Below are 24,331 nucleotides of genomic sequence, written 5' to 3'. Positions count from 1 at the left end.
GCGGGGCTTTCCGTTTTCCGCTGCGTCAGTCGACATCATCATCGTCAGCGGTTTGTGTGGAAATGCAAGGAAAAAGGAAAATGGGGGGGTGGAAAAAGAGTAAAGTAAAACGAGAAACGCTCGTTGGCCAAATGAAAACAATGTTAATGCGCATTGCCGTTGACGTTGCAAATGAAGTTGCAGTTTGCATTTGCAGCAGCAGCAGCAGCGGCAGCGGCAGCAGATGGAGAGAGGCGTAGAGTGGAGTGTGGACAGGGGGTGGTTCTCGGGGGGTCCTGACTTGCTCAAAGGATTCAGTTTGGAATTAATTTGTTTAGATTTGCATATGCGGCAAAGGACCCTGCTAGCTTAGCAGCTAAGTATTTTCCTTTTTTCTCTGCAATTCTTCGCTAGTTTTTGTTTTGTTTTGTTTTGCATAATGCAAACGTTGGGAAATTAGTTGGGTGGAAAAAAGGGTGGCCTGTACACCTGACGGGGTTCATGGGCTAGATAAGCCCGGAGATTAGCATACTCGTTTGTTTAAAACATTATTAAGAAAATGTAGCCCTAAGTTGGCTGCTTTTGTGGGCTGCTGTTCGTGGCGGGAGGGAGGGTCTTCTGCATTGGCAAGGGTCCTTCAGCCCAGCATATTGCTTCTATTCGAATGAACAGCATTGCTCGCATTCATTTCTTTGGCTGTCAATGCCCTTATTTCTTTGGCAGTGATCGCTGCTCAGTGAAGCAGTTCCCTGCACAAAATAACGTTATCTGAAAGTGTCAGTGAAGCAGTGCAACAGGAGTCCAATGCGGCAGAGCTATGCGCTGCTTGGATCTCAGGCAAAATGAATGCGAATATGCAAGAATTTATGAGGAATATAAATTTACGTCATTCCTATATAGTCTTTAAGATGTTTGGAGAGACATCTCATCATTTTCGTATATTCCTTCTCTTTATTTATGCATATTATTTAAGGTTAGCTCGTGATTAAATCGGTCTCTGTGCCCTAACTTACAAAGCTTTGGACTTACAATTAGGTGCAGATGTGGTGTGTGGTTTGAGAAAGAATTTTGGCACCGAATTATTGGCGTCGATCGTTGAGGCTGCGCTGACGGCTGCTTCTAGTCTCTCTCTCCCTCTGTTACTTGCTCTGTTTACTCTACAGACTCTGTTGCTCTACCCTCTGTTACTTGCACTGCTTACTCTACAGACTCTGTTGATCTACCCTCTATTACTTTCTGTGTTTACTCTACAGACTCTGCTGCTCTCTGTGGACTAGCACCGAATCACCATATGTACAAATGTAATCCATCAACATTATTTAAACCATTTAAATCCAAAGCTTAATTAGAGCTCTGTTTGCCCATTCTGGCGATGCTCCATAGTAGTCAATGGAGTCTAGAACTCCCACAAATTCTTTCAATGCTTCCCCCTTTCAGTTCCTCTAATCTTTTTACTGCTTTAACATGATTCATGGTGTACAAATTGAAAACTATTGCCATCGCCAATCGCTTCAGATCCAATTGTTTATTTGTGCACATTTTCTTCCGCCTCTAGCACCGAGAAATTCCATTTAACGAAACTTTCTTTCAATGGTTAACACCCACTACTATTTGCCACCCACAAACCAATTTCCCCGCCCCAACCACACGGGGGCCCAAGTGTGCGCTATACCGCAATCTTTATTTGCTAACCGCAGAGTTTCTGGAGTGTTTGCCAGCAGCAAATCTGTCACTGGCAAGACATAAATTTAAATTTTCATGCCATATCTAAACAATTTTCTGTCACCCCCAGCACCACGCCCACGTACACATGCACACACGCACACTGAGTGCGAATAGTAAGCCGAAGAAGATGCAAAACTTTATTCATATCACAGCACAGAATCTATGAATAAAAAATACACTGATCGAAATGAAGAGATAAAATGGATGAAAATATTATTTACCTACGGGAAAACTGCTAAGCAGATCAGATACATCGAAACTGATCAGTTTCGATGGGTGTGTTACGTGTTCCCCTTTTTCTTTCTATGTATCTGTGTGCGAGTGTGTGTATCTGCGTATGTGCAGGCCATTCCGCGTGAAAATTGATATGTCAGAAAATGTTGGAATATTGAAACGTTATTTAATAAAAGCCACCACCGAGCACATTTGTTGCTCTGCCAGTTTGTTGTTGATTGCAACACGACAGCAGCAACAGCAGCAACAACAATGGCAATGGCAATGGCAACAGCAGCGACAACAACATCAAATGGCAAACAGCTCGAGGCAAAAGTTGCATGTCATCCCGCAATAATAACAACAACAAGAACAACAACAACAACAATCAACGATGTTGCAAGCTGGAAATCGAATTCCGAAATTTCGGAGAAAAGCATTCGAGAATGTTGGTGGTTGAGGGGTGCGAGACGAGACCAGCAGACGTGTTGCATGTCCTGCTGCTGCTGCTGCTGCTGCCAGGAGGAGCACTGAGGGTGCGCTTCCACCCTCACTTGAGGGGGTCGGGTCGGGTCAAACCAGCAAGACGGCATGTCAATGTTATTTCAACAACGAAAATAAAAATAAAACATTCAAGTGAATGCGGATGGTGGGTGGGGGGTGGGGGGTGGAGTTATGGCAGTCGAAAAATCAACATGCAACGCAAGTAAGAAAAGAAAAGAAAAACAACAAAAAAACACAAAAAATAAATAATGGTATGGGTTGTCTTCTGTGAGAAAAGGTGCTCGAAGGTGACGAAAATATACTCTTTGGGGAGAGATTTTTATGACTTGAAATCTACGTCTTATGAGTTGTTGTTGCTACAAAGAAGAAATCCTCAAACTGAAGAATCTTTTGGAATAAATGTGTGCCCCATCATTTCATGGATTCTTCAGTAGTTAAATTAATTAATACACTTTACAGGCTATACATTCCATAAGACCATCAATATTCCTGAATATATCTCCCACTCATTTCAAAACAAAACCCTCTACAAAGTGAGTTGAAACCTTCTCCCTGAAGAGTATGCAAAAAAAAAATATCAATGTGTCGTCTCGACGCTGCACAATTCGAGGGTTAAATGTCGCATGTGGGGTTGTGGGCACCCTTCGGTTTGTCCAGGCGGCAGGAGTTGGGCGAAAGTTGCTCAACCATGGACACAATTTCCCTTTTTTTTTGGGTTCTTGTTTGTGCATATCTTTGCTGACCAGGCACAAGGACCAACGGTATCGAGACCACGACAGGACCAAAAGTTGGCTGGTGCGGTTTTGGGCCCTGCGGTGATGTTCAACACCTAAAAAAAAAAAAAGGTTTACCGGCGAGTGGGGAAAAACGTTGAAGGCCTTTGTTTTGATTACGCTTCATTTTCCAGTTTGTTTGAGAACTGCCAACCCCCCAAAAAAAACCACACACAGAAAAACGGCAGGAAAAACCTTGGCGGCTTGCAGCTGAATAATTCAATTAGTAAACCGAGAAAATTTGCCAACTGCAACGATTCCAGTTCCATAGCTGCTGGCCCAGAGGCCTACTAATTTAGTTTTAATTGCATGCCAGGCAAAGCCACATAGAGGAGTGCATATATGGCAGAAAGGCAAGGAAAGGAAAACACTGGCAAGAAGAATGTAACGACATGGAAAATGGTTGAAATTTGCATAAAAGCAGCAAAGGCATTTGCCCAACGCTTATGCAAAATGCATCAAATGGTGGATGCGGCGGGGTGCTGGCGGTGCAGACCAAAAGCAACTAAAATCCAACAACCAGGCAGCTGAAGGACCAAGACCAAGACGAAGACGAAGACCAAGGACCAAGACCAAGACTTTGTCGAAATGCCTGAAGAAATTGCTGAGAAAACGTTTCGCCAAACTGGGTTTCACTTAACAAGCAAAATATTTGCTGCAATTTCCTTAAACATTTTCTTTTCCTTTTATCAGCAAGTGGGCGGTGGAGCATACAAGAGAGAGAGTGCAGTGCAGGCATGTGCATGTGTATGTACATATATAATAACACACATTTGCATGGCTACCTCTGAAGGATACCCTAACCATACAGTCATCCATCCAGCCATCCATCCAGCCATCCATCCATCCATTCATGGAGTATATGTTAATATGGATTGGATAAAACTAAAACTGATAGCTCGCCTGTACTTAGCTCTCTGCCGTGGAATTTGTGCCCTTGTGGGGGGGGCTTCTGGGAAAAGTTTCCGCAGACCAAGTCCGCCCAAAAACCCTTAATACCCTCTGGAGCATAGAGTATTCACAGTTCTCTGTCTCGCTCAAAAGAAAACTTTCCTTCTCATTGCTATTGTTGTAGTACTAGTAGTTGTTTTTGTTGTTGTTTTTGTGGGGCGGTGGGGGCACTGCATAGTTTGTTGCCGTCGCAGCCAGCGCTCGGGGGGTCAAAAATAAAACAATGGCTCTCATGCATCCATTTCTGCCTCTCTTCGTTATAGCCGCCCCCCCTGAAGTGTGGGCTCCTTCAACGCCTTTGGAAGTTGCTTATGTGTTGCATACTTCAAGGAGCCGGCGGCGGCTTTAGCTGCTTTCGCATCATCAATCAAAGGCAGCCAGCCCATAAGGACGCTCTCTCTTTCCTATGCTCTAATGCGCTTTCTCTCTCTCTCTCTCACTCTCTCTTATTTACTGCCACTCTCTCTCTCTCGCTGCTTCCTGCTACAGCCATTGTTGTTTTAATTATAGCCCCGCTCTAGGACCTGCTAATTGTTTTAGTAGCATACTTTTCGACATACAACTTTTGTTGTTCCTTCGTCTTCCGTTTTGAGGAACTATGTTAGTCGGACTTCGCCCTCCCACTCCACTGAAGAACCGTAAGTAGAGCGTCCAATGCAATAATTAAATTTCTGCTATAATTTACGTGAAAAAGCAAGAAACAACAGCTGCTCTTAAAATGTGTGCTGACGGGAATAATAATAATGGATGGATGGGCTATGGGTGCCAGTGGGACAGGCCAAAAATAGAATTTAATACCTCTACATCATCGTTATGCTCACATTTGTGTCAGTCATGGATCTCAATTTTTCTTCTTTTGTGCAAGACAAATTATGTCCTAATTAAGAATTATTATGAAAAGCTCTATCATTGGGACCAAGAGGGGTCTTGGGTTTCAGTTTTTCTTTTTTCCTTTTCGTTAAAAATAAGTTCAAGTTTTTTCGGGAGCAGATATATCTCTCTGTACTTCTATATGAGCTTAGCTTGAAAAAGGAGCTCTGGTTACAAGAAAACTTACATCGTAAATGATCTTTTAACCCATAAGAACACAGCAGCGCTAACAGGGCAGCAACGCTAACAGGGCAGCAGCGCTAACAGGGCACCAGCGCTGTTGACAGCCCAGAGTAACAGCCTGGGTCCGCTCTCGGCTAACAGTCTGTAGCCGTCAAGAATTCGTTAGCGCTCTCTGACAGCGCTCTAATGATCCACACGGCTCCTGAGCGGCCTAGGCTTGTAAACGAGATGACTTGACGCTCTCTTCTCAGGCTCGCGCTGCCGCTCTCATGAGCCCCGGCGATCAGCAGCGTTAGCATAAATCAGTACCAATTCGCTTCTACACCCATAAGCAAACGGCCGGCCTCTTGCACACGATCGAATAAACACTGAATAAACATAAACTGAATAAACTTGCACAATACTCTTTTATTTTGGGCTTCTGAACTGTGGGACCCCCTGATACGCCCTTCTGCTTAAACAAGAGCCATTCCGCTAAATCAATTTTAATAATGTTAGAAAAATGTATCCAAAATAGTTTTGTCTTACACATAAAACTATATTTTGAGACTAGGAACAACTGACTGGCATGAGAGAGAGTTCTTGCTTAAAAAAAGTTTTCATGTCGCAAAATTTCTGCTTTCATTAGAGTTTTCTACTTGAACCATTGAAATTGTATGTTCTCCTCCCTAGACCAGCGAACACAAAAAATTAATAAAAAGGAACTCCAGAGAAAACCTTATTCAAATTAAACTTTTGTAAACGCTTCGTGTGTTTCGTGTGCTGCAAATTGTTTCCGGGGATGTTGTGTGTCGGCTCTGGTCGCTTGTGGCTTGTTTAGTTATGAATCATAGCGACGCACACCCATCCGTCGGCCAGCCAGGCGCTATAACAACGGGAGAAACAGCCCGTAACAGACCATAAATTCAACCATTTTGGCGGCACTCTTCTCCTGGACAAAGTACAAGGGTGGTGTCCTGGCAATGACTCACAATTTTGTTTTTTTTTTGGGTCGATTTTAGAGGGTGTCCCAAAGTGACACTCTTTCTAATTGCTGGCAACACCCTCTGACCACTGACCCCCGACCATCAAACCAAAAACAGTTCAAGAATTGTTCAATAGTCATGCATTTTCTTTTTCTGGCTAAATGTTTTTGCCAGCGTTTTTACTTACAATTCGGACTTGGCTTCTCCTCTGTTGCATATAGAGTGCAAATAATATAAATAATTCAGGACATACACAGCAGAGTGCACACTGCACATTTGCATGGAGACACTTGAAGGCAGGACAGGCGAGGGAGTAGAGGCAGCAGAAAAGTTATGTAGTTCGCTCTCTGGAGTAGGTAAATGCATTACAATGCTCTGTGGGTGTACGTACCACTGGCATATGTATATTTAACCCACCCACATACATATGTATATACGTATCTATGGCATCTCCCACATGTGGGTTAGTTTGTCTAGAGAATCATTGCCAACTATTGCTCTAGTTTTGGGTAGGCCTACCCACCCAGTTGTCTCCTGCTGCCTCCTGCCACACCAACTGTCCGGAGGAGGCTATACAACTGCACTTGGCTCTGGCTGTAGCTGCAGTCCTCTGGCCCCAGTTCAGTTTCGTTCTCTGGCCCTCTAGCTCTGGCTGCAGCCTTAACGGCAGCTTAGTCTCCAGGCAGCCATACCTGACACCTGCTACGGGCACACACTCGGGCGGTGCAGGGAAATGCAAAGTTTTCACATTGAATTTTCCGGCGCAGCGCATCCTGTGACAAATCCTTGGTACGGGCCTGCCATGTCTCCCGCTGTTTGGGCGTGTTTCTGGGTGGTTTTCAGATGCCTTTTGTGTGGGCGGATAAAAGTGTCAGTTATCCCCCAGTTACAATTCCAGTTTGAGCTACAAAACTGGGAGCATGAGGACTTTGCTGCAGAGCTGGATTTGCACCTAAAGTGCAGCTGGCCAAAGGGAGTGAAGGAGTGAAGAAGGGCAGAGGAATATGGGTTGGCATTTTTTGGAATTTTAAAACCTAAGAACGGATAGCTGGAAACTGAGTACAGTATCGACTGGCTGCACTTTTACCCTCTCCAAAATTCATAGAACCCCCCAGAGCACATGCAGAGTATTTTAACCTTTTTTTCGACTTAAATTTAAGCACCAAAAAAGTTCGAAGTATTTTTTTTGCTCGTGTCACAAAACTTTGTGGAGCGTGAAATGTTACGGGAGCAAAGTTTTAGCCAGACGCAGCCGCAAGGATATTTTTATTTGCACACGGGGACATTTGCAGTTCGAGTTGTGTGTGATGGCTCATTAAGCAGGACCAGCAGCATTGGCAGGACGAGCAGCAGTGGGCCGTGGTAGGAGCACAGTCAACAGCAGGAGTCAAGGATGCTGTGGCAGAGAGAGGGAGCTGCCTTCGTGTCAAGCTGCTGTGTCAAATGCTAATTAAAATCAAGCGCCATTCGCCTGTTTAAACACGAATCCTATCCACAGGTAAACTAAAATCACAGAGGGAAGGACGCGGAACGCAGGACGCGGGACGTTGGACAGGACATCGGCATCATCATCATTATCCCTGTCATCGTCAACAGCAATCAAGATAAAAGATAAGTTAAATGCCAAAAGCGTGGGGGTCCTGTCCTGTCCCGTCTCACTTGGTTGCTTGTTTGTTTTGTAATAAAGTCCTGCAGCGGGTTGTACCTACCCAGCGTCCCCCTACCCCTGCCCTGTATATCATCCTCTGCCGCAGCATCAAAGAAAACTTGGGCTTTTTTCGGGGGCTAGTGATTTGAACGCTTGATTGCTTTCCACAACCAGAACCAGAACGCGGACAAGGACCAGGATGAGGATAAGGACGGGCACAAGGAGTACGTGCCAAGCACTCTATACACCTCTCTTTGCCACTCTTTACCCCCCCTTATAACACTGTGTTCATGTTAATTTCTATCTGCCTGATTGCTGGGGTTGGTCCTTTCCCTCTCTCTCTCTCTGTGTCTCTCTGTGTCTATCTCTCTCTCTCTGTCATGTCCCAACACGTTCGTCTCATAATTTCGGAGTGAAAATTTTCAATTAAACTTAATTGCATTAAAAGCGAAGGGTTCAATCTGTCGTTATGGTCGTTGTCCCGTGTCCTTTGGTATTTCTGGGCTGTCGCTGTTGTTGTTGTTGTTCTTCCCCTCTCTACTATATGTGGGGGGGTGGGAGGCCTATCCCATTCGATCCTTTGCCTTTCGCTCCTTTCATTAGTTTTGTGCCACGCTTTTGTTGCTGTTCCTTTTTATGGTCTCTGAAACTTTTTATGCTGCAATGCGTTTTATTTTCGGGCGTGGAAGGGGTCCTATGGGGCTACCATATTGGATGCTAAAGAGAGGGTTTCAAATTGGTTACGGACTACAGTGTGGAGTGGAGTGGCGGCAGAGGGTGTCATATTGTGGGAATTGGAATATTTTCCATTATTGGGGAGTTTCCTGCGCTGTTTGTGTGGGCGTGAAATATATGAGATAATTTAGTTTCAGCCTCCTCCGTTTTATGTCCACTCATAAGTCATTAAGTATTTTTTGTTTTGTTTTTTTTGTTGTGGCTCCCCTTGAAAATATCATTCTGAGGGGGGCCGCAAAATTTTTGATTAAAATTCATGGCATCATAATTTTTGAATTTAATGGCAGAATTAAGCAATATTTATGAATGGAAATCGAATTGGTGGGGGGGGGGTTGCAGACGCATACAATTTGCGGTTTCATCATATTGAAAAAAGATCATAAAATTGTATTGTTTTTGATTTTAGTTGCATCAATTTATGCAACCATTTGCAGGGTCCCAAGGGTGGCGGTGATGTTTTTTAATTCGTTCAAAATGTGGCTGTAAAATGGGAGGTTGTGGTATATTTTAATTGATTTTCTTAGCATTTGATAAGAATAAGGAGGAATATTAACGTGCCTAAAAATTCATTAAAAATCGTCTGATCTACGATAGAAATTCTATATTTTCTGTTAGACATAATTTAAGTAGAAGCTGAAGTTCCTTCAGATTGATAATGATGCTGATTGATTGAGCACAATAATGTTCTATGAGTCCCTTCTTAAAATCGTACTAAATTCCGAATTTTAACCTTTTTCAACGCCATTTCCCCCTTCATTCCTTTGATCTCTTTGCCTCTCAAATAATTTAACACCCTGATGAATAAATATTACCATTTAAAATCAACACAAAAAAAAAACTGATGTCTGCCTGTAAAACAATGCTCGTACATACCCACTACAGAAAAGTCTCTGCCTCCCTTCCACTAGAGAAGTGTCTCTGTCTCTCAACCATCAGAGAAGTGTCTCTGCCTCCCCTACCCCACTACAGTTGGATGTCATTTCTCCAACCCACTATTGGAATCCGTTTCAACACCTACACAGTCGCACACACAAAAGCAACTTCCACTCAATCTAAACGTTGGGCAAACACATTTTTTTTTTTTTGTTTTTTTCTGTCGCTTTTTGTTTTTGTGTAAATTGCAACGCATAAATCTTTGTGACAAACAGACAGTTCCACAGCGTGTGGAGGGTGAGTGAGAGGCGTGCTTTTTCGAGGCAGATGAAGAGAATGAAGGACAAACACTCAAAAACACAATAGAAGTGACGCGACAGCCATTTTTCAAAAAACAAAACATGCATCACAAAAACAATCCACATAACAAAAAAAAGAGAAAGCGAGAAGCGGTTAGGAATGAGCAGAGAAAAGCTGCAGAAGTGTGGAAGGAAAGAGAAGTGTGAAAGCCGAAGTGTTGCATACCCTCCAGGGTGTATATTATCCATGAGAGTTTAGATGTGGGTCGGATATACGATAAAGTCATACAATTTTGAGAGTATTTATGGTGCAGCAGAAGGAAGGATCCGTTGCCAATCGTAATACTCTACTGCAAAGGGTATCACAAAAAAACACTTGACACAAGGGAAAGCACAGGCGTTGTAAGAGTCGTTAGAGAGCGGTGGGAGGAGAGCCTCAAAGCAGCGGCAAGAGAGACAGAGAGAGAGAGAGAGAGAGGCAGAACGCATGATTGTCTTAATGGCTTCGACATGTTTGCAAAACGACTGTCAAAAGCAGGCAATGGCAACGCATGCCAATGGCTGTGGCAGTGGCAGTGGCAATGGCAATGGCAATGGGAATGGCATTGGGCATAGACATCGACATCGACATTCACATGGTCATGGGGCTGCCTGTAGCCTGTAGCCTGTAGCTGAAGATGAAACCGAGTCGCTTGCTCTGGTGAGGCGTCACCACCACCAGCACCAGCACCACCAGCACCAGCGTCGCATGAAATCACAGAATCTGGCATTCACCGTCTCTCTCCCCATTCTACGATTTTGGTTGTGTCTTTCCCTCGCCACGATTTTTGTTGAGTCTCTCTTTCTGTTCGTTTCTGGTTGTGTCTTTTCGATTTGTCGCTTCGTCTTTGCTTCTTGCGGGGACATCATGTCTGCGCCTGTGAACGCGATTAGAGATGCGAATAGGGTGTAAAAGGGTATCGATTATATGTAGATGGGAGTGAAATAATCAATTGGTGGATTGATTTTTCTTTTTCCTGTGCAAGCGCATAAATGATATATACATAATATACGTGATATATCTTCCACCAACAATATCTATATATGTATAACTTATCTATTAATAGATAATTAATATTATTTATCAAGGAATGTGAATTCGATTCAAAGAAAAATTTGAATTAATTTTCACTTTATTTTTGGGAAAAATATTAGTGGTAATCCATTAAAAATATATATTAATATAATATAATATAATATAATATAATATAATATAATATAATATAATATAATATAATATAATATAATATAATATAATATAATATAATATAATATAATATAATATAATACATATATATATTAATATTAAATTCGTGATCGTTTTCCGCCACTTTTCTGCTTTTAAACCCAACATTTTCGTTCCGATCAAACACAGAATGAATGCAATTTATGGCCAAAACTGTCATCTCTAACAGTGACAAAATTCAGCCTTGTCATACGTCTACTTCTTGGCTGAGATTTCTTTCGCTTTTTTTGGGGGGCTGCTCTTGCATCACAAATCTATGTTCTGACAGCAAAGTCACTCAGTCATGCAGCCGCACACTTGATGCCCCAAGCCCTGTCCCCGCCACACACACACACACACACACACACACACACACACACCGCCCCACCTTCTCTGACGACACATGGAAAGTTATACTGTAAAAAAAAGAGCGTGCCCCAACGCAAACCCAATCACACACTTAGACATGTTCCTGGGCCTGGCGGGCCTATCTGCACGTTGGAAATTGAATTTTTCACCTGAATGCGTTTGTGTGGGATGAGAGAGTGAGCAGCAGGAGCAGCAGGAGCAGCAGGAGGGTGAGTGGCGAGCAGTGAGCAGTGAGAGCTTGTCTGCATGTGTAATTATCGTTATCGATATCGCTCATACGCCCTGTTTCCCGAAACGGCTGCTGACAAGCTCAAACTTGCGTTAAACTGTTCGAAAAGAGGTGAGGTGGAGGAGGAGGGGTGAGAGGCCGCATTTAACCCTCGTTAAGCAAAATCGAAATTAACGCTTTACGCCTGCCGTACATTCGTCCTCCGTCCATGTGAAAAAGGACACTTTTAATGCTTCCCCCCCACCCTCCGGAGCAGCTAGCGCTCTGCCTATGAAGTTATTAAAAGTAAATTAGGGTTGCTAACCAGCAGAAACCGAAACCAGTTTTCGTCCTTCTGGTATTCTGGCATTCGGAGCGGGGGCGGGGGCGGACACCACTCTTCCTGCCCGGAGTCCTGTTTGGGTTTAGGGTTGCCTTTGCGTGCCTTTGACGCATTTTAGTTGTTGTTTTTTGTTATGTCTGCACCGTACAGGAGCGGGGGGGTGGGGTTTTGTGTGTTTCTGGCTGTGTTTTCTGCTTAACTTAATTGTCAACATGGGAATTTTTCTAAAACTATCAAATAGTTTTGCCAGTTCGGGTACGGCTTGGGTCTGGGATTTATGACGAAAACTTTCAATTATTTTCAGATTTGTTTAATTACGAGGATTTTCGGGGGGGTAGCATGGGGCAGTGATTTTTCTAAATAAATAATTGGCTTTGCATATAATTTTCAAATAGGAAATACTTAGTGTATTAGAGGGGTTAGAGGGGTATATTGGCATTTTCTAGAATTAATATTCTTACGGTTTAATTGTTTAATTGGCCATAGTCTCTGAGGGTATGGCTTCAGCTATCATTTAGAGAGTTGAGCTACCTTCTGATTGTTTTTTAAGTGGGGGGCTTGTCAAGTGTGTCCCAATCATCGTGTGATTTTGAATGCAACTGGGTTACGAATAAGTGCTCTGAATAATTCAGTACCAAAAGGGTTGAATGCCCTTCAAGGAGGTTAGTGAATATTTTAGAAGGGTTTCAGCATGTAAGAGAATGAACTGTGGTATGTAGAAAGGAGAAAGAAGAGAGTCTTGCAATTTCCCTGCCATTAATTGAGCAATTTAATCATCTTTTAAATTATAGTTAAATTATGCTGCTCATACACTTAATTCCATTAGTCTTTATGCTATCTAAATCCACCGAATATCCATTCAAATCAGTCGCGTAAAGAAGCCTCAACTGCGGCAATTCAGTATAAAGAAGGCCAAGAAGGCAGGCCACACGGAGCGAAGGGCATAGCAAGAGAGAGAGAGAGGGAGAGAAGGATGGATAAAGACAGACAGAGAGCGAGACAGGCACACCTTTGAAGTGCAGCTGAGAGAGGCCCGCGAGCCAAAGTTGAAAAGTGCGCTTGTTAACATTCCTTAATTGCTGTTGTTGCCACTGCCACGGGGGGCCAAAGGCAGCAGGAGATGCAACACGATAGAAGGGAGTGAAGACCCAAAGGTACAGGACGAGTGGTGAAGGTGAAGGGAATACCCAACAAGGATGTCGACGACGGGGACGACGACGACAATGACGAGTGCAATTATACAAAAACTACTTAGGCGCGCATCCTGCCTGCCCGCCTGCCTGCCAGCCAAAGATGCAGACAGACAGCAAGAGTAACGGCAGCAAGAATAAGGAGACGGACGCCGGTGCAACAAAATTGAAAGAAAATTCACTTTCGCGTTTGTAAATTTGTCAACATCCTTGAAAAATGAAGAGAGAAGAGAAGCGAAGCAACAGCAGCAAATAGCTTTGGGCCCTGCCGGTGACAAGTGCAGGATGCACGGCCACAATGCAATTTCAGTTAAGTCTCTTATAATAGGAAACTCAAGCACTTTGGCTCACAAACAGCGATGGAAACGGTAACGCTAACGCTAACGGTAACAGCAGCGCGCTGCAGCGGCTGCCAGCCAACGGGAGTTGTAATGGGAATAGCAGCTGTATAAAGCACTGAGAGAAATGGATGCGTAGCACACCAAAATCCAGCTCGCTCTCACGAAAAACACAAAGTGGAAATTTGCATGTACTTATCGAAGGATCGCGGTACGAAGGCATTCCTTGCCTTCCATTAATTATAATCTGAATTTTATAGGCATCACATCGAAGAGGACAATGGCAAAGAGCAGAACATTTAATACTCCAACATGTTTTATCAAGTGTAAATCTCATAGAACAGAATTCCGCACAAGTATTATAAATCAAAATACATCGATAATCTTCCAAAAATTATAACTACAATTAAAATACATTTTGGAAACTTAATTCCTTTTTTTAAATTGCAATTTCAATATAAATACATTTACTTGTAACTTGTTTCCTTAATAAATACCTTTTTCTTTCGAGTGGACAGACAATCGAGAAACTCTCGACGCGACTTTCGTAACTTGAATGAACATTTCTGAAACTTAAATCAGTACAAGCTCATTCCTCAAGCTTCATTATGAGAAGGGCTTTCCTATCATACACAAAAAAAGGGTCTGATGTGTGTTTGCCTCAGTGCATGGCAGTCAGCTGGAGCGATGCCTAACTACATTTGTCATTAAGTCAATAAGCGCATTGTGCTTAAATGCACATAAAATCAGGCCTACAATGGAGACCAAGCAGGGGAAAAAGCCATAAAACAGTAGCAAGCAGGAACCGGTGAAAAGGGCCTATTGTGAGAGGAAGGATCCATCTCATGTGCTGGCGACAAAGCCGATTTATGCCCAATTGGATTTGCTGCTAAGAGCCACAATTCATGTTTTTATGACCGGATGCCTATTACAACCCCCACACCAACACCCACACCCACACCCAACAGAAAGGAGCCCAAGCCCAAGGAGCCCTCCTCAGAGTTTCTTTCGTTTTTTCCTTTTCTCTTTTTTAATAAATATAAAATGTCCAGCTCCAGCTCCGGTCGAACAAAAGGTAAGTCAACAAAAGTTCGGCATCCAAAAGATGGTTAGGGATAACGAATCGGATAGGGATAGGGATACGGAATGGGAATGGTGAGGAATGCTTAGCTTAGGCCATTGATAAGCAGCTTGGACTTGGGTCAGCAGGCATGTCCTTTTCCTTTCTTTTCATTCCATTTCTTTTCTTTTCATATCAACAATATCCCTGTCGTCGTTGTCGTCTGCCTTTCATTCGATTTGCTTGCTAAAAAGCTCAAATTTTATGGCCTTTTTTGGCAACAAGTAACTTTATCGATTTGCTGAGCCAGGGACAATAAAGTGAGGACACACAGGGAAGGTCACAATCTGCTGGTCTGGCGCTTTCTGGGTGCGTTCATCAGCAGGCTAGTCCTGACATTGATAAATTATGCAGACTTCCCTGATACTCCGTGTCCGTGTCCGTGTCCACGTCCCATTCCTTGAAAGAAGGCGCAACAAATGGCTTTTAGGCGCGCTGATTTTCGTTTCGTTTACTCGGCCAAAAGGCAATGAGTTGGCAAAAATTATAAGTCATAAAAAGAAAACCATAGCTGAAAGGCTGCCAGCAGATGGCATTTAAAATTTAAGTGCCCATAAGATGAGGCCGCTTGAGGAAGGATTGTGAAGAAGGATTGGCTTGAGTTTCGAAAGTCAAAGTATTATGGAGCATCCCTCTGGCTTGAGAGGCAGTTTAAGAATTGTGGGATTCAGTATTAAAGTAGTGGGTTACTACTCAAATGAAGTATACAGACATTAGTGAAGTTCTTAACGTGGTAAAGAATTAAAAGAGTTAATAGGAATACGAGTGCGAAATTTCTATGTTCAATTTCATATTTTTCTAATACTAATTGAATTATATTGAGATATATTCGTGATTCAACTTCTAAACTCTTCTTCTGGCAGTGGCATTTCATAGCGCTGAATAGTGTGAATAGGTTCAAAATTTATTTAATAAATTAGTAATATTTGATTAAAATGAAATAAAACATTTAAAAAATATACCACGGAAGTTTTTCCACTACAAACTGTTTTTCGCATCATCATTCTTGCTATTTAGGTGTGTATTTCCTTTGCTTAAATCTACAAAATGAAAACCCTTTCAGCTCCTTATTAAATTTCAGTTTAGTCAGCTGCAGCTGTGGTCCACACTTATCCCTACATCCCCCTCTCTCCAGCACACTTTCTCTGTCTTCCCCTTTTGCTGCACTCAAAATTATAACCTACATTTAACATTTTTAGCCCCTATACAAAAGCTGCTTACGCCAACGCCCTGCAATTTTCTCTTCGTGAATTGACAACTTTGACATAATTGACTGAAGTACCCGTCGGACCCGACGACTAAGGGCGGTAGAAAATAAAGCAAACCCACAAGAGCACAAAAAATAGAGTGGAGACTGGAAATAAAAAATATAAATAAAAATCGCAACAACTCGTAAACACCGCAAGTCCTTAAGCAGCTGTGAGGAGCCACAAAATACAAAAAACAAAAAATTGTAGAAATATAAAAAAATTAAAAACCTCAGAATGCGATGACGATAATGAAGCAGCACAACTTCCAAGGGTGCAAAAGAGTAGAGACACAGCAGAGGGGAAAGGGAAAGGAGAAAGCCCGATGGAGTTTGTCAAAGCGCCACCGCTGACTATTTTTATAACAATTTGATTATATTATGTTTTTAAGCATTTTTCTTCTGCTTTTGGGTCGTCATCTTCATTAGCACATTAAAATGTCAATGACACTTGGTCTCTAGGTCCAGCACCCAGCACCCTGCACCCTGCACCCAGGACCGCGACCCTTTCCGGTCTCTGCCCAAAGGGTGAGCATTTGAAAAATGCGCGAGAAATGCGAACAAGCCGGCGAGACGGCTATGGGGGGGGGGCACTTCCCCAGACATCAACTCTGACCGCATGACATTCTTCTCATTTTTATTTTTCCTTTACCACTTTTTCGCCTGTTGTTGCTGTGGGTGCTTTATGATTGCTTGACGGCGCCACACTCGGCCAGAGAATGGGGGTGCAGGGTGAACAAAAAAAAATATCAAACTTGCCGTAAAAAATATGCTCAACACTTGTTTATGTCGCCGTCGCCATATCCGACACTCTTTTCTTTCAAGAGAGGGTACAAAAGCTACACCTTTTGGTGGGTAAGCGGTTAAATAATGGGACTAGCCTTTTTACTTAACTATATAAAACCAACAAATATTTGTTATGCTTTAAATACCACGATTCAAAAAAAATTATGTGGAATTTGTGCTATTATTGTCAAAGAGATATGTACATAGGAAATTGTAAGATGGGATATACAAAATCAAAATACATGCACCTCTCTCTCACTAAGCTTTCAAGCGCGTAAACGGCGCAGTGGCAGCGCAGTCTCAACGATCGTACTGTATCTAACCGAGCCCGAGCCGAAGTAGTAGGCGGAGAGCGTATTCCGATTAAGATCTTCGACAGTCGCTAGCAATTACAGTGCTCTCTCTTGCTCTCGCTCTCTCCATACGCGCTTCCTTATCTCTGCTCTGCATTGAATGGCAGCAATGACTAAGGAAGCAGAACATAAACGGAGCGGAGCTTCGACTCTCTTTATCACGCCTTAGCTCAAGCAAGAACTCTCTCTCTATTTCCATTTCGCACAAACCTATAGGCTTAAGCACAAGAGATACCCGAATCACTCTTAGAAACGAAGGAAGATCATCCATCTTGCTTGTTCTGCCTTGCGGTTTTTTGTTTGCTTCTGGGGAATTACCAAAAACAACGGCAGTGAAACTTTTCCTCTCCCAATGAGAGTATCAAGTTTCGCCTTGGTTCATTATGGAAATTTGCATTCCTTTTGTTTATGCTTTCGCCTTCGTCTCTATTTTTTGTTGCCTCCTATTTTTTAATGGCATTCTCGAGCACTTTAAAGTTTTGATGGCCTGACAGCGCGCCTTGGCAGCGTCGCTGCTTGAACCGAGGCTCAACCGAGCAATTCATTAGGCTCAATTGCCTCGTGTTGCAGTTTTCCTTGTTTTGGTGCGAGCATTATACGAGCAGTATACCCGCTTACCCGCTGTTCTTTTGTTCAATTTGGCCTAGTTTAGCCCCATAATGAAATGAATTATGTTTTCACATGGCAAACACTTGCCACTCAGCGGGTAATCATGTCGACGGAGGGGTTAGAGAAGGCTGAGCTATAGCTCCGGAATTAGAGTATTGTTGGGCGACGGAGATTAGCGAGAAAATGCTGTTGATAGGCATTGTTGAGCTCTGCCTGTGTGCTGTGTGTCGGCTCTGTGCTTTTGTACATTGACGAGAGAAATCGCTTAATTAACTTAATCAAAATATGGCCATAATGATGGGGTCCTGCATAGGCCAGTCCTTTATGTTTTCCATTGTTTGTTCAATAAATAAATACATGCATTTGTGTCTGTATTTATTTGTACACAGACACACAGCCACACAATACATATGTACATGCGTGTATCTTTTATTTGTATTATGACAGCCGTTCAATTGATGCAGAAATTAATTAAAATTTTCCCTCATGTGTGCTTGTGTCCTGGACTGTGTCTGTGTCTGTTTTTGTGTGCACTGTAATAGGACTATCTATCTATCTGAATGATTTGTCCTTTGGCCTAAGGCTAAGATAAATTACATTTTGCCAGAGCCAGAGAACTGTTATGAATAGACTGAAAGCTGGTAATTGCTTTGCATTCAATTTGTGTGTATTTCTACAGTATATAGTGCCTAAAGAGGATATTGTGCGGGGCGGGATTGAATAAACAATATTTAGAATTTATGGATACCATTGATATAAATGGTAATTGGGATTCTGTACCCTATTTTAACGAGCTGCAAATTTGTTTTAATGAACTTCAACCTTCACCTTTTTCTCAAATTTCATGAATTTTTCTAAGAATTCCTTGGTACGTTTTACGTTACCCTTTTACCTTTAGTCAATTATGACTGTGGCGTTTACTCATCAAATGGAAGGAAATATTTGAACCCTTTGCAGCTGGCAGTCAATTTGTCGAAATATTTTCACATCTAATAGACTCCAAATTAATTCCATATTACTTTATTATGCGCCACGTTGGCCTTTGCCCTTTTGCAGACTGGAAAGAGAGTGTAATATCTTGGGCTTTTCAATTAACTTGCGGCTGGCCAAATAATACCTGCTTGGTCCGGTGCTGAGCAGACAGTCGGCAAAAGTCTTAAAGGCAAACTCTTTCCCCTTTTTTTGCCGTCTTTCTTTTAAAGTAATTTAATGCCTGAGCAGAGCACGGGGAAACCCTTCCATATAGATATGGAAAGTATTGCTGTGTCTGCCATTGATACCGCAGGGCAGAGGCAGAAATAGAACGGGTGGGACGCATGGGACATGGGGGATGGGAATATGGGGAATATTTCATGGCACTTATCAAAGGCAGCAACAATTTAGGTTAAATACTCATTAATATTCCGGTCTGCAAAAGTTTTTTCCCTACTCTCTCGCTCTCTCTCTATCTCTTTCTCGCTATCTCTGTCCTGTGTTTTTGGCAAATAAATTTATGCCCTTTGCTTTTGGCCGCCGCCAGGCACGAGACCGAGACCCAGACCCAGAGACAAGGCACAAGACACAAGACACAAGAGTTGCTTTGCCGGTCCTTCCGGGACTGCTTTCAAGCCAAATAAATAAGCACACGCACATGCCAAAACACACACACACAACAGTTACATATATATGTGTATGTGTATGTATATAAAACTGAGTACAGAAATTAATTTTGCGTAGCCTACATTTTGGGACAGCCTAAAAATGAGCGAAACAACAAATTTTCCCAGGGAAAATGATAATTGCCTGGCAACGGGAAGTCTACGAAAATGAATAATTTATAAATGAAGCAAATTGTTGCAAAGTTGAAACAGTGACAGAGTACGGGTTACAATTAGGTGGGTCTAACGGCTGTATAAATATCATACAATTTTCGATAAGTGATACACGGATATTTATGCAGAAGGAGTTGGAAATTAAAGAAGGGCAAAGAATCTTTCGAAATATAAGGAAAACTTGGGAGAGTACAGTGAGTACTCTAGCATTTTTAGTTCATCAGAAAAAAGAATAAACGATACAAAAGTGTACTAATTAATATGCATCAAAAAAACTCAAGTGCCGTCGGTTATTTCTATGATATTTTTTGGAAGCAAAAGACGAAGCGATCATAAAACGAACAGTGTGGTTCAACAAGTTTGATTGCTAATCACAAATAAATAAATAACTGTATGCCTCCTAATGTTGCTCGCCATCAGCTACGGGACGAAGAGACAAGTCCCAAAAGTGGCTGTGGCTGTCCTTCTGTAGATGCTATGGTCATTCACTACATCTGACGGAGCCAACATTTTCGATGATTCTGTCGCCCTCAAAGAAATCCTAAGTGCATAAACAATCTCTGTACATGTTATCTACCAAATGTGTTTCGGATCTTAATTCTCCTATTCTATTTTCAGTTTATATTTGTCCGTCTGCTTTTGAAGAATTCACCATTAGATTGTTGTCATCTCAGATTGTTATCTTATATTGCCTGTGCATTGCTCTGCTCCTTTTGTGTCTCACCACCTTGCTTGATTTACCGTTGTTCTTGTTATTTGCCCATGCCATTGCAATGGCATGCAGCAATGCGTTGCTGTTCTCGTGCTAGTGAGAGAGTGGACTCGCTCAGAGAGGAGCAACGGAGTGAGATAATGAGAGCGAGAGCGCGTTGAGCGTGTTCCTCTGCATTGATCATGTGTGGGTTAGAAAGGGAAAGGAACAAATGGTAATTGCGTCACAGATTACCTGTTTTTTTTGGGCTATGGTTTTGCAATGCGTCAACGCAGTTGTTCGCAATGGAAACAGATCGCAATTTTACTGGGAGCTCAACATATGAATTTGCCCTGAGAAAACCGATTATTTTATGTTGCTGTACCCAACGGTGTGATTAGTAAAAACTCCAAGCAAACTGCTTGAAGCTCACTGTTACTTATGTATATGAATAGTACAAAGGTAAGGTAAAGATAACCGCTTGATGGCTGGATCCGTTGGCATCCCATACGTATATTTAAAGTAAAGTAGCAAGAGTTACCCATAAATATTATCTGTACCCCAAAACAGTAATTTTATGTAGGAAAGCAACATTTACATGGGGTTAAAAATAAAGGTTCGCGCGAAATTGTGGCATCAGATAAGATATGTGGCATACAACTTGGGGGCACTGGGCTCCAGTTTTCATTTACACAACTGGAACAACAAAGTTGGCCAAAAAGTATTTAATTTGTTTTTATTGGATGCACCACAACACACACAGGCACGCGCACACACAAACACACTCAGCAGCGAACCCACTAAAATGCCAATATATGTATCCTCTTTTTTTTTGCACGAAATTTATTGCATACTTTTGAACGCTCCGGACGGTGCAGAAGCAGAGGGGCAGCAGCAGGAGCAACAGCAGTGTGGCAGCATCGAGGGAGCGAGCGACACGCGTGTTGTCGGGATTTATTTATTTACTCCTCCACATCCTTCATCCTTTGCATTGGCGGATTCTGTGCGATGATAAAAATTTTGACATGCCAAACGAGCCATTCGAAGCGATGGGTACTGCGGCGGGGGGGAATTTGGGGGATAATGGGTATACCGGGCGAGGATGTAACAACAAAATGACAGGATATTATTCAATTGAATTCGTTTACATGCATGGACTACATAATAAAAATGCCCTTAACCAAAAAACGAAGAGCACACAGTGCCAGCCAAAAGGAACGCAAATTGAACAGCAGCCAAATGGATGTACACATGCACATACATGTACGTATGTATTCGTATTTGTAAGGGAAAAATGTACGTATCTTTTGTATCATTTATGTGGCTGGTGGGGCACTGAAATGTTTTTTTTGGGCCAACATTTACATATTCATTTCCATCATGGGCTTCTCCCTTATTAAATGCGCATATTTTATGCAACAAAAGGAGTCCACACACACACACACACACACACATGACTCGTACGAGTGCGAGAACGAATACTCACTCGTATTCATACTCATTTCAGTTAGTTAGCTAGCCCGAAGGGGGATTTTCTTGCCAAACATTTTCCACTAATTTGTTCGGCTGGGGCAAAGTGGAAGTTGCGGAAATTGTTTTGCGTCTGGCATAAAACTTTTCACATATGAATTTTCCCCGATTTGATGGCAACAACTTAATGGTGAGATAAGCAAGAGTTATGAATTATTTTGGGGGGGGGTAAAAGTTTTGCCGGGTTTTCCGTTGCAGGAAGCAATCAATGCGGTAAATGATTCTGGATTCTGCCTGTAAGCTCTCGACGGGTAATGCAGGAAATATGTTAATCTGTGTCTGGCAACTTAATCTGTAACTTAACTTAGTTGGCACTGGCAAATAAAGTGGATATCTAAATATAGTTAGGGGCTTTAGGACTCAATAAATGGTTGTGCCATTCGGCGTAACGATTTGGAGAATAACTCAATATTTATGAGCTATTTGTGGTATTAATTAAAGGGATTTCTTACAACCAGAGATTTCCGCAGTAATAGAGACCTAAGACCATAGAGCACTCAAGGAATTTCCCTGCTTAAGGAATAAATTTCCTTGCTTCAAGTCGAGTCACTTTGTTGCCATTGAAGAAATAGACTTAAAAGGTATTTTTGCACCCCTTAAATTATTCCGCCATTAAAAGTTCCATATGTGGCACCTTCCAGCCAAAACGTAACCATTCAACCAGAAACATATCCCCGCTCACAGTGCCCCATCGATGTGCATACATTCAGATGCATTGAAGCCGTCATTATGCCCAAAACATCTCTTGGGCAAGCGAGTGAAAGCCACGGCTAAATGAAACTCATTATGGGAGCGCAGCACAGTCATACAAATGTCATACATTCAGACACGAAGTAAACAGAACAGCATACACTTGCTCGCTGTTGAGCAATTTTCTATGGAATATTTGCAATGGCAGGCCAAGTGAAGTGCACCCTCCAGATCCTTCTACTGCAACCGCTCCGAGCGGCAGCTGCACAAACAGAATGCCAAGCAAACACCCAGAAATGGACCAGCGCCACCAGCCAGCCCCTCTCACCGGTCAGAATGATGGTTGGTTGTACTTACCTTGGGCAAGGGTCCACTTGAGCAGGAAAACGATGAATACGAGACTGAAATCCATTTTACAAGTATTTTATTTTATTTTTATTTTTTTTACAGTATTTTGCCTCAAGATAAACTTGGCTAAAAAAGCGTTTGCAGAAGCATTTATTTGCCCTGCACCACACACACAGGATAACACATTCGAGCACGAAAAGGAGCGACTCCCACAGGGATATATGTATATATCTTTGTTGGTTGATTCTTTATTCGGTTTCCTTCCCTTCCCTTCCCTTCCCTTGCCTTGCCTTGCAGTATTCGCTATTCACTGGCACAATTTTCTTGACATTTCCGTAAGTTTACATTTTATTATGCGGCTTAAATGCGGCTTCCGTTTCCGTTTGGCCAGTCAGCACTTGGCCACAGTTTGGTTTGCCCACTTGCCCCATTATCAGCAGCACAATTAGCATTAATTCCACCGAAAGTCAACCATGGGCCATGAGGCATGCCACTTCGTTTGTTTATGTTTGCTGCGGCTGCTGCTGCTGCTGCTGCTGCTACTGCTACTGCTGCTGCCAATCGCCGACGAAGTTGGCCCAATCGCAAAAGGCTCCCACTAGAAGACCACCGAAACGCGCTCACTGGAACACCCATAAACCGTTGGCGCCCGTAACCAAAACTCAACTGAAGACAGGACACAGGACGCGACAATGCCAACAGTGTGCGGCGCCCCACCAACAGAACCGAGAACCCATTCGCACAGTCCACAGCTATGCTCGCGATTTGGTGGTGAATTTTCCAAGCTTCGGGTTTGCTCCGTGCTCGTGTGTCGAGCTTCGTTTTCGGCATCGCTTTCGGAGTAAATTCCAGCAGGGAAACAGCTGTTCTAGAGGATAAACTGTGTGCGTGGGGAGAGGGAGGGCTAAAGTAATAGTGATAAGATATCATCCATGAGAGAAAAATTGTTAAGGAAAATTAAAAAAAAAAAATGTATTATTCAAATAAACTTATACAAATTACATAAATAGGAAATATTTCAGCTGAGGAAAATACTTAACTACATATTTTTCCTGTATTTTTTTTTGTTGCTAGTAACTCCTCAGTTCCTGGCACTAGCTGGTCCCGGCCACGTTTTGTTTATTATCAAATTTTGGTATCATAAACATTTGTTGCTGAATTCTGCCGGCTAAAATGTTGAGTCTGCGCATGGCACATTTTCGGAGTAACTGCCGGAATTCCTTCGCTCTTTTTGGACTGCTTACATGAGAGAGAGCCATGTAAAAGAGAGCGAGAGAGTGTGTAGCATAATGTAACGAGTGAAATTTGAATTATGCAAAATAACCGTTAAATTCCGATGAAGCGAATTTCTTCGGATAATAAAAAAGAAGAAAGAATTTGAGACTCGGAGAAAATAAAAATTAGCTGAAACAACATTAAATTTAAGGCCAGCTTAAGTATAAATTTGGTATAGGTATAGCGACGTAATGTGTGCTAACGGAAATTAAATAAACTGTAAAAATAAAATTAAACTTTTATCTAAACTACACATATAAATACGATTCTATTTTTATGGATTTAAACGTGGAATATATACAAAAGTAGTATTTGAAAATAAAATCTCAAGCAGAAAATCTCCCGCAGAAAATCTAGCTAACCGACAGAGGGGCTCTGCGGCATGACGCGTAATTTGTGGAATCTTCTTGCATATTTTTCCAGTATGGATTATTTTCCTACT

At 42.3% G+C, this 24,331-nt stretch overlaps 1 protein-coding gene across 2 annotated transcripts in view; it reads right to left on the bottom strand.

Moving 5' to 3' along the window:
* Positions 1-23,302, bottom strand: part of LOC111076622 (roundabout homolog 2) — a 49,495-nt gene extending 26,193 nt beyond the window's left edge. Inside the window, exon 1 of one of the 2 annotated variants that reach the window (XM_041593873.1) lies at positions 22,624-23,302. In XM_041593873.1, the coding sequence (XP_041449807.1) occupies positions 22,624-22,678 (55 nt within the window). In that variant the 5' untranslated portion in view covers positions 22,679-23,302. The remainder of the gene's footprint in view (positions 1-22,623) is intronic. The other variant, XM_041593872.1, reaches the window with a different exon arrangement.
* Between the last annotated feature and the right edge of the window lie 1,029 nt (positions 23,303-24,331).

This window comes from Drosophila obscura, unplaced genomic scaffold, assembly GCF_018151105.1.
Source record: "Drosophila obscura isolate BZ-5 IFL unplaced genomic scaffold, ASM1815110v1 contig_200, whole genome shotgun sequence".
Classification (NCBI taxonomy): Eukaryota; Metazoa; Arthropoda; class Insecta; order Diptera; family Drosophilidae; genus Drosophila; species Drosophila obscura.
Note: the sequence above shows the minus strand (reverse complement) of the source record. Positions and strands in the feature narration are given on the sequence as shown.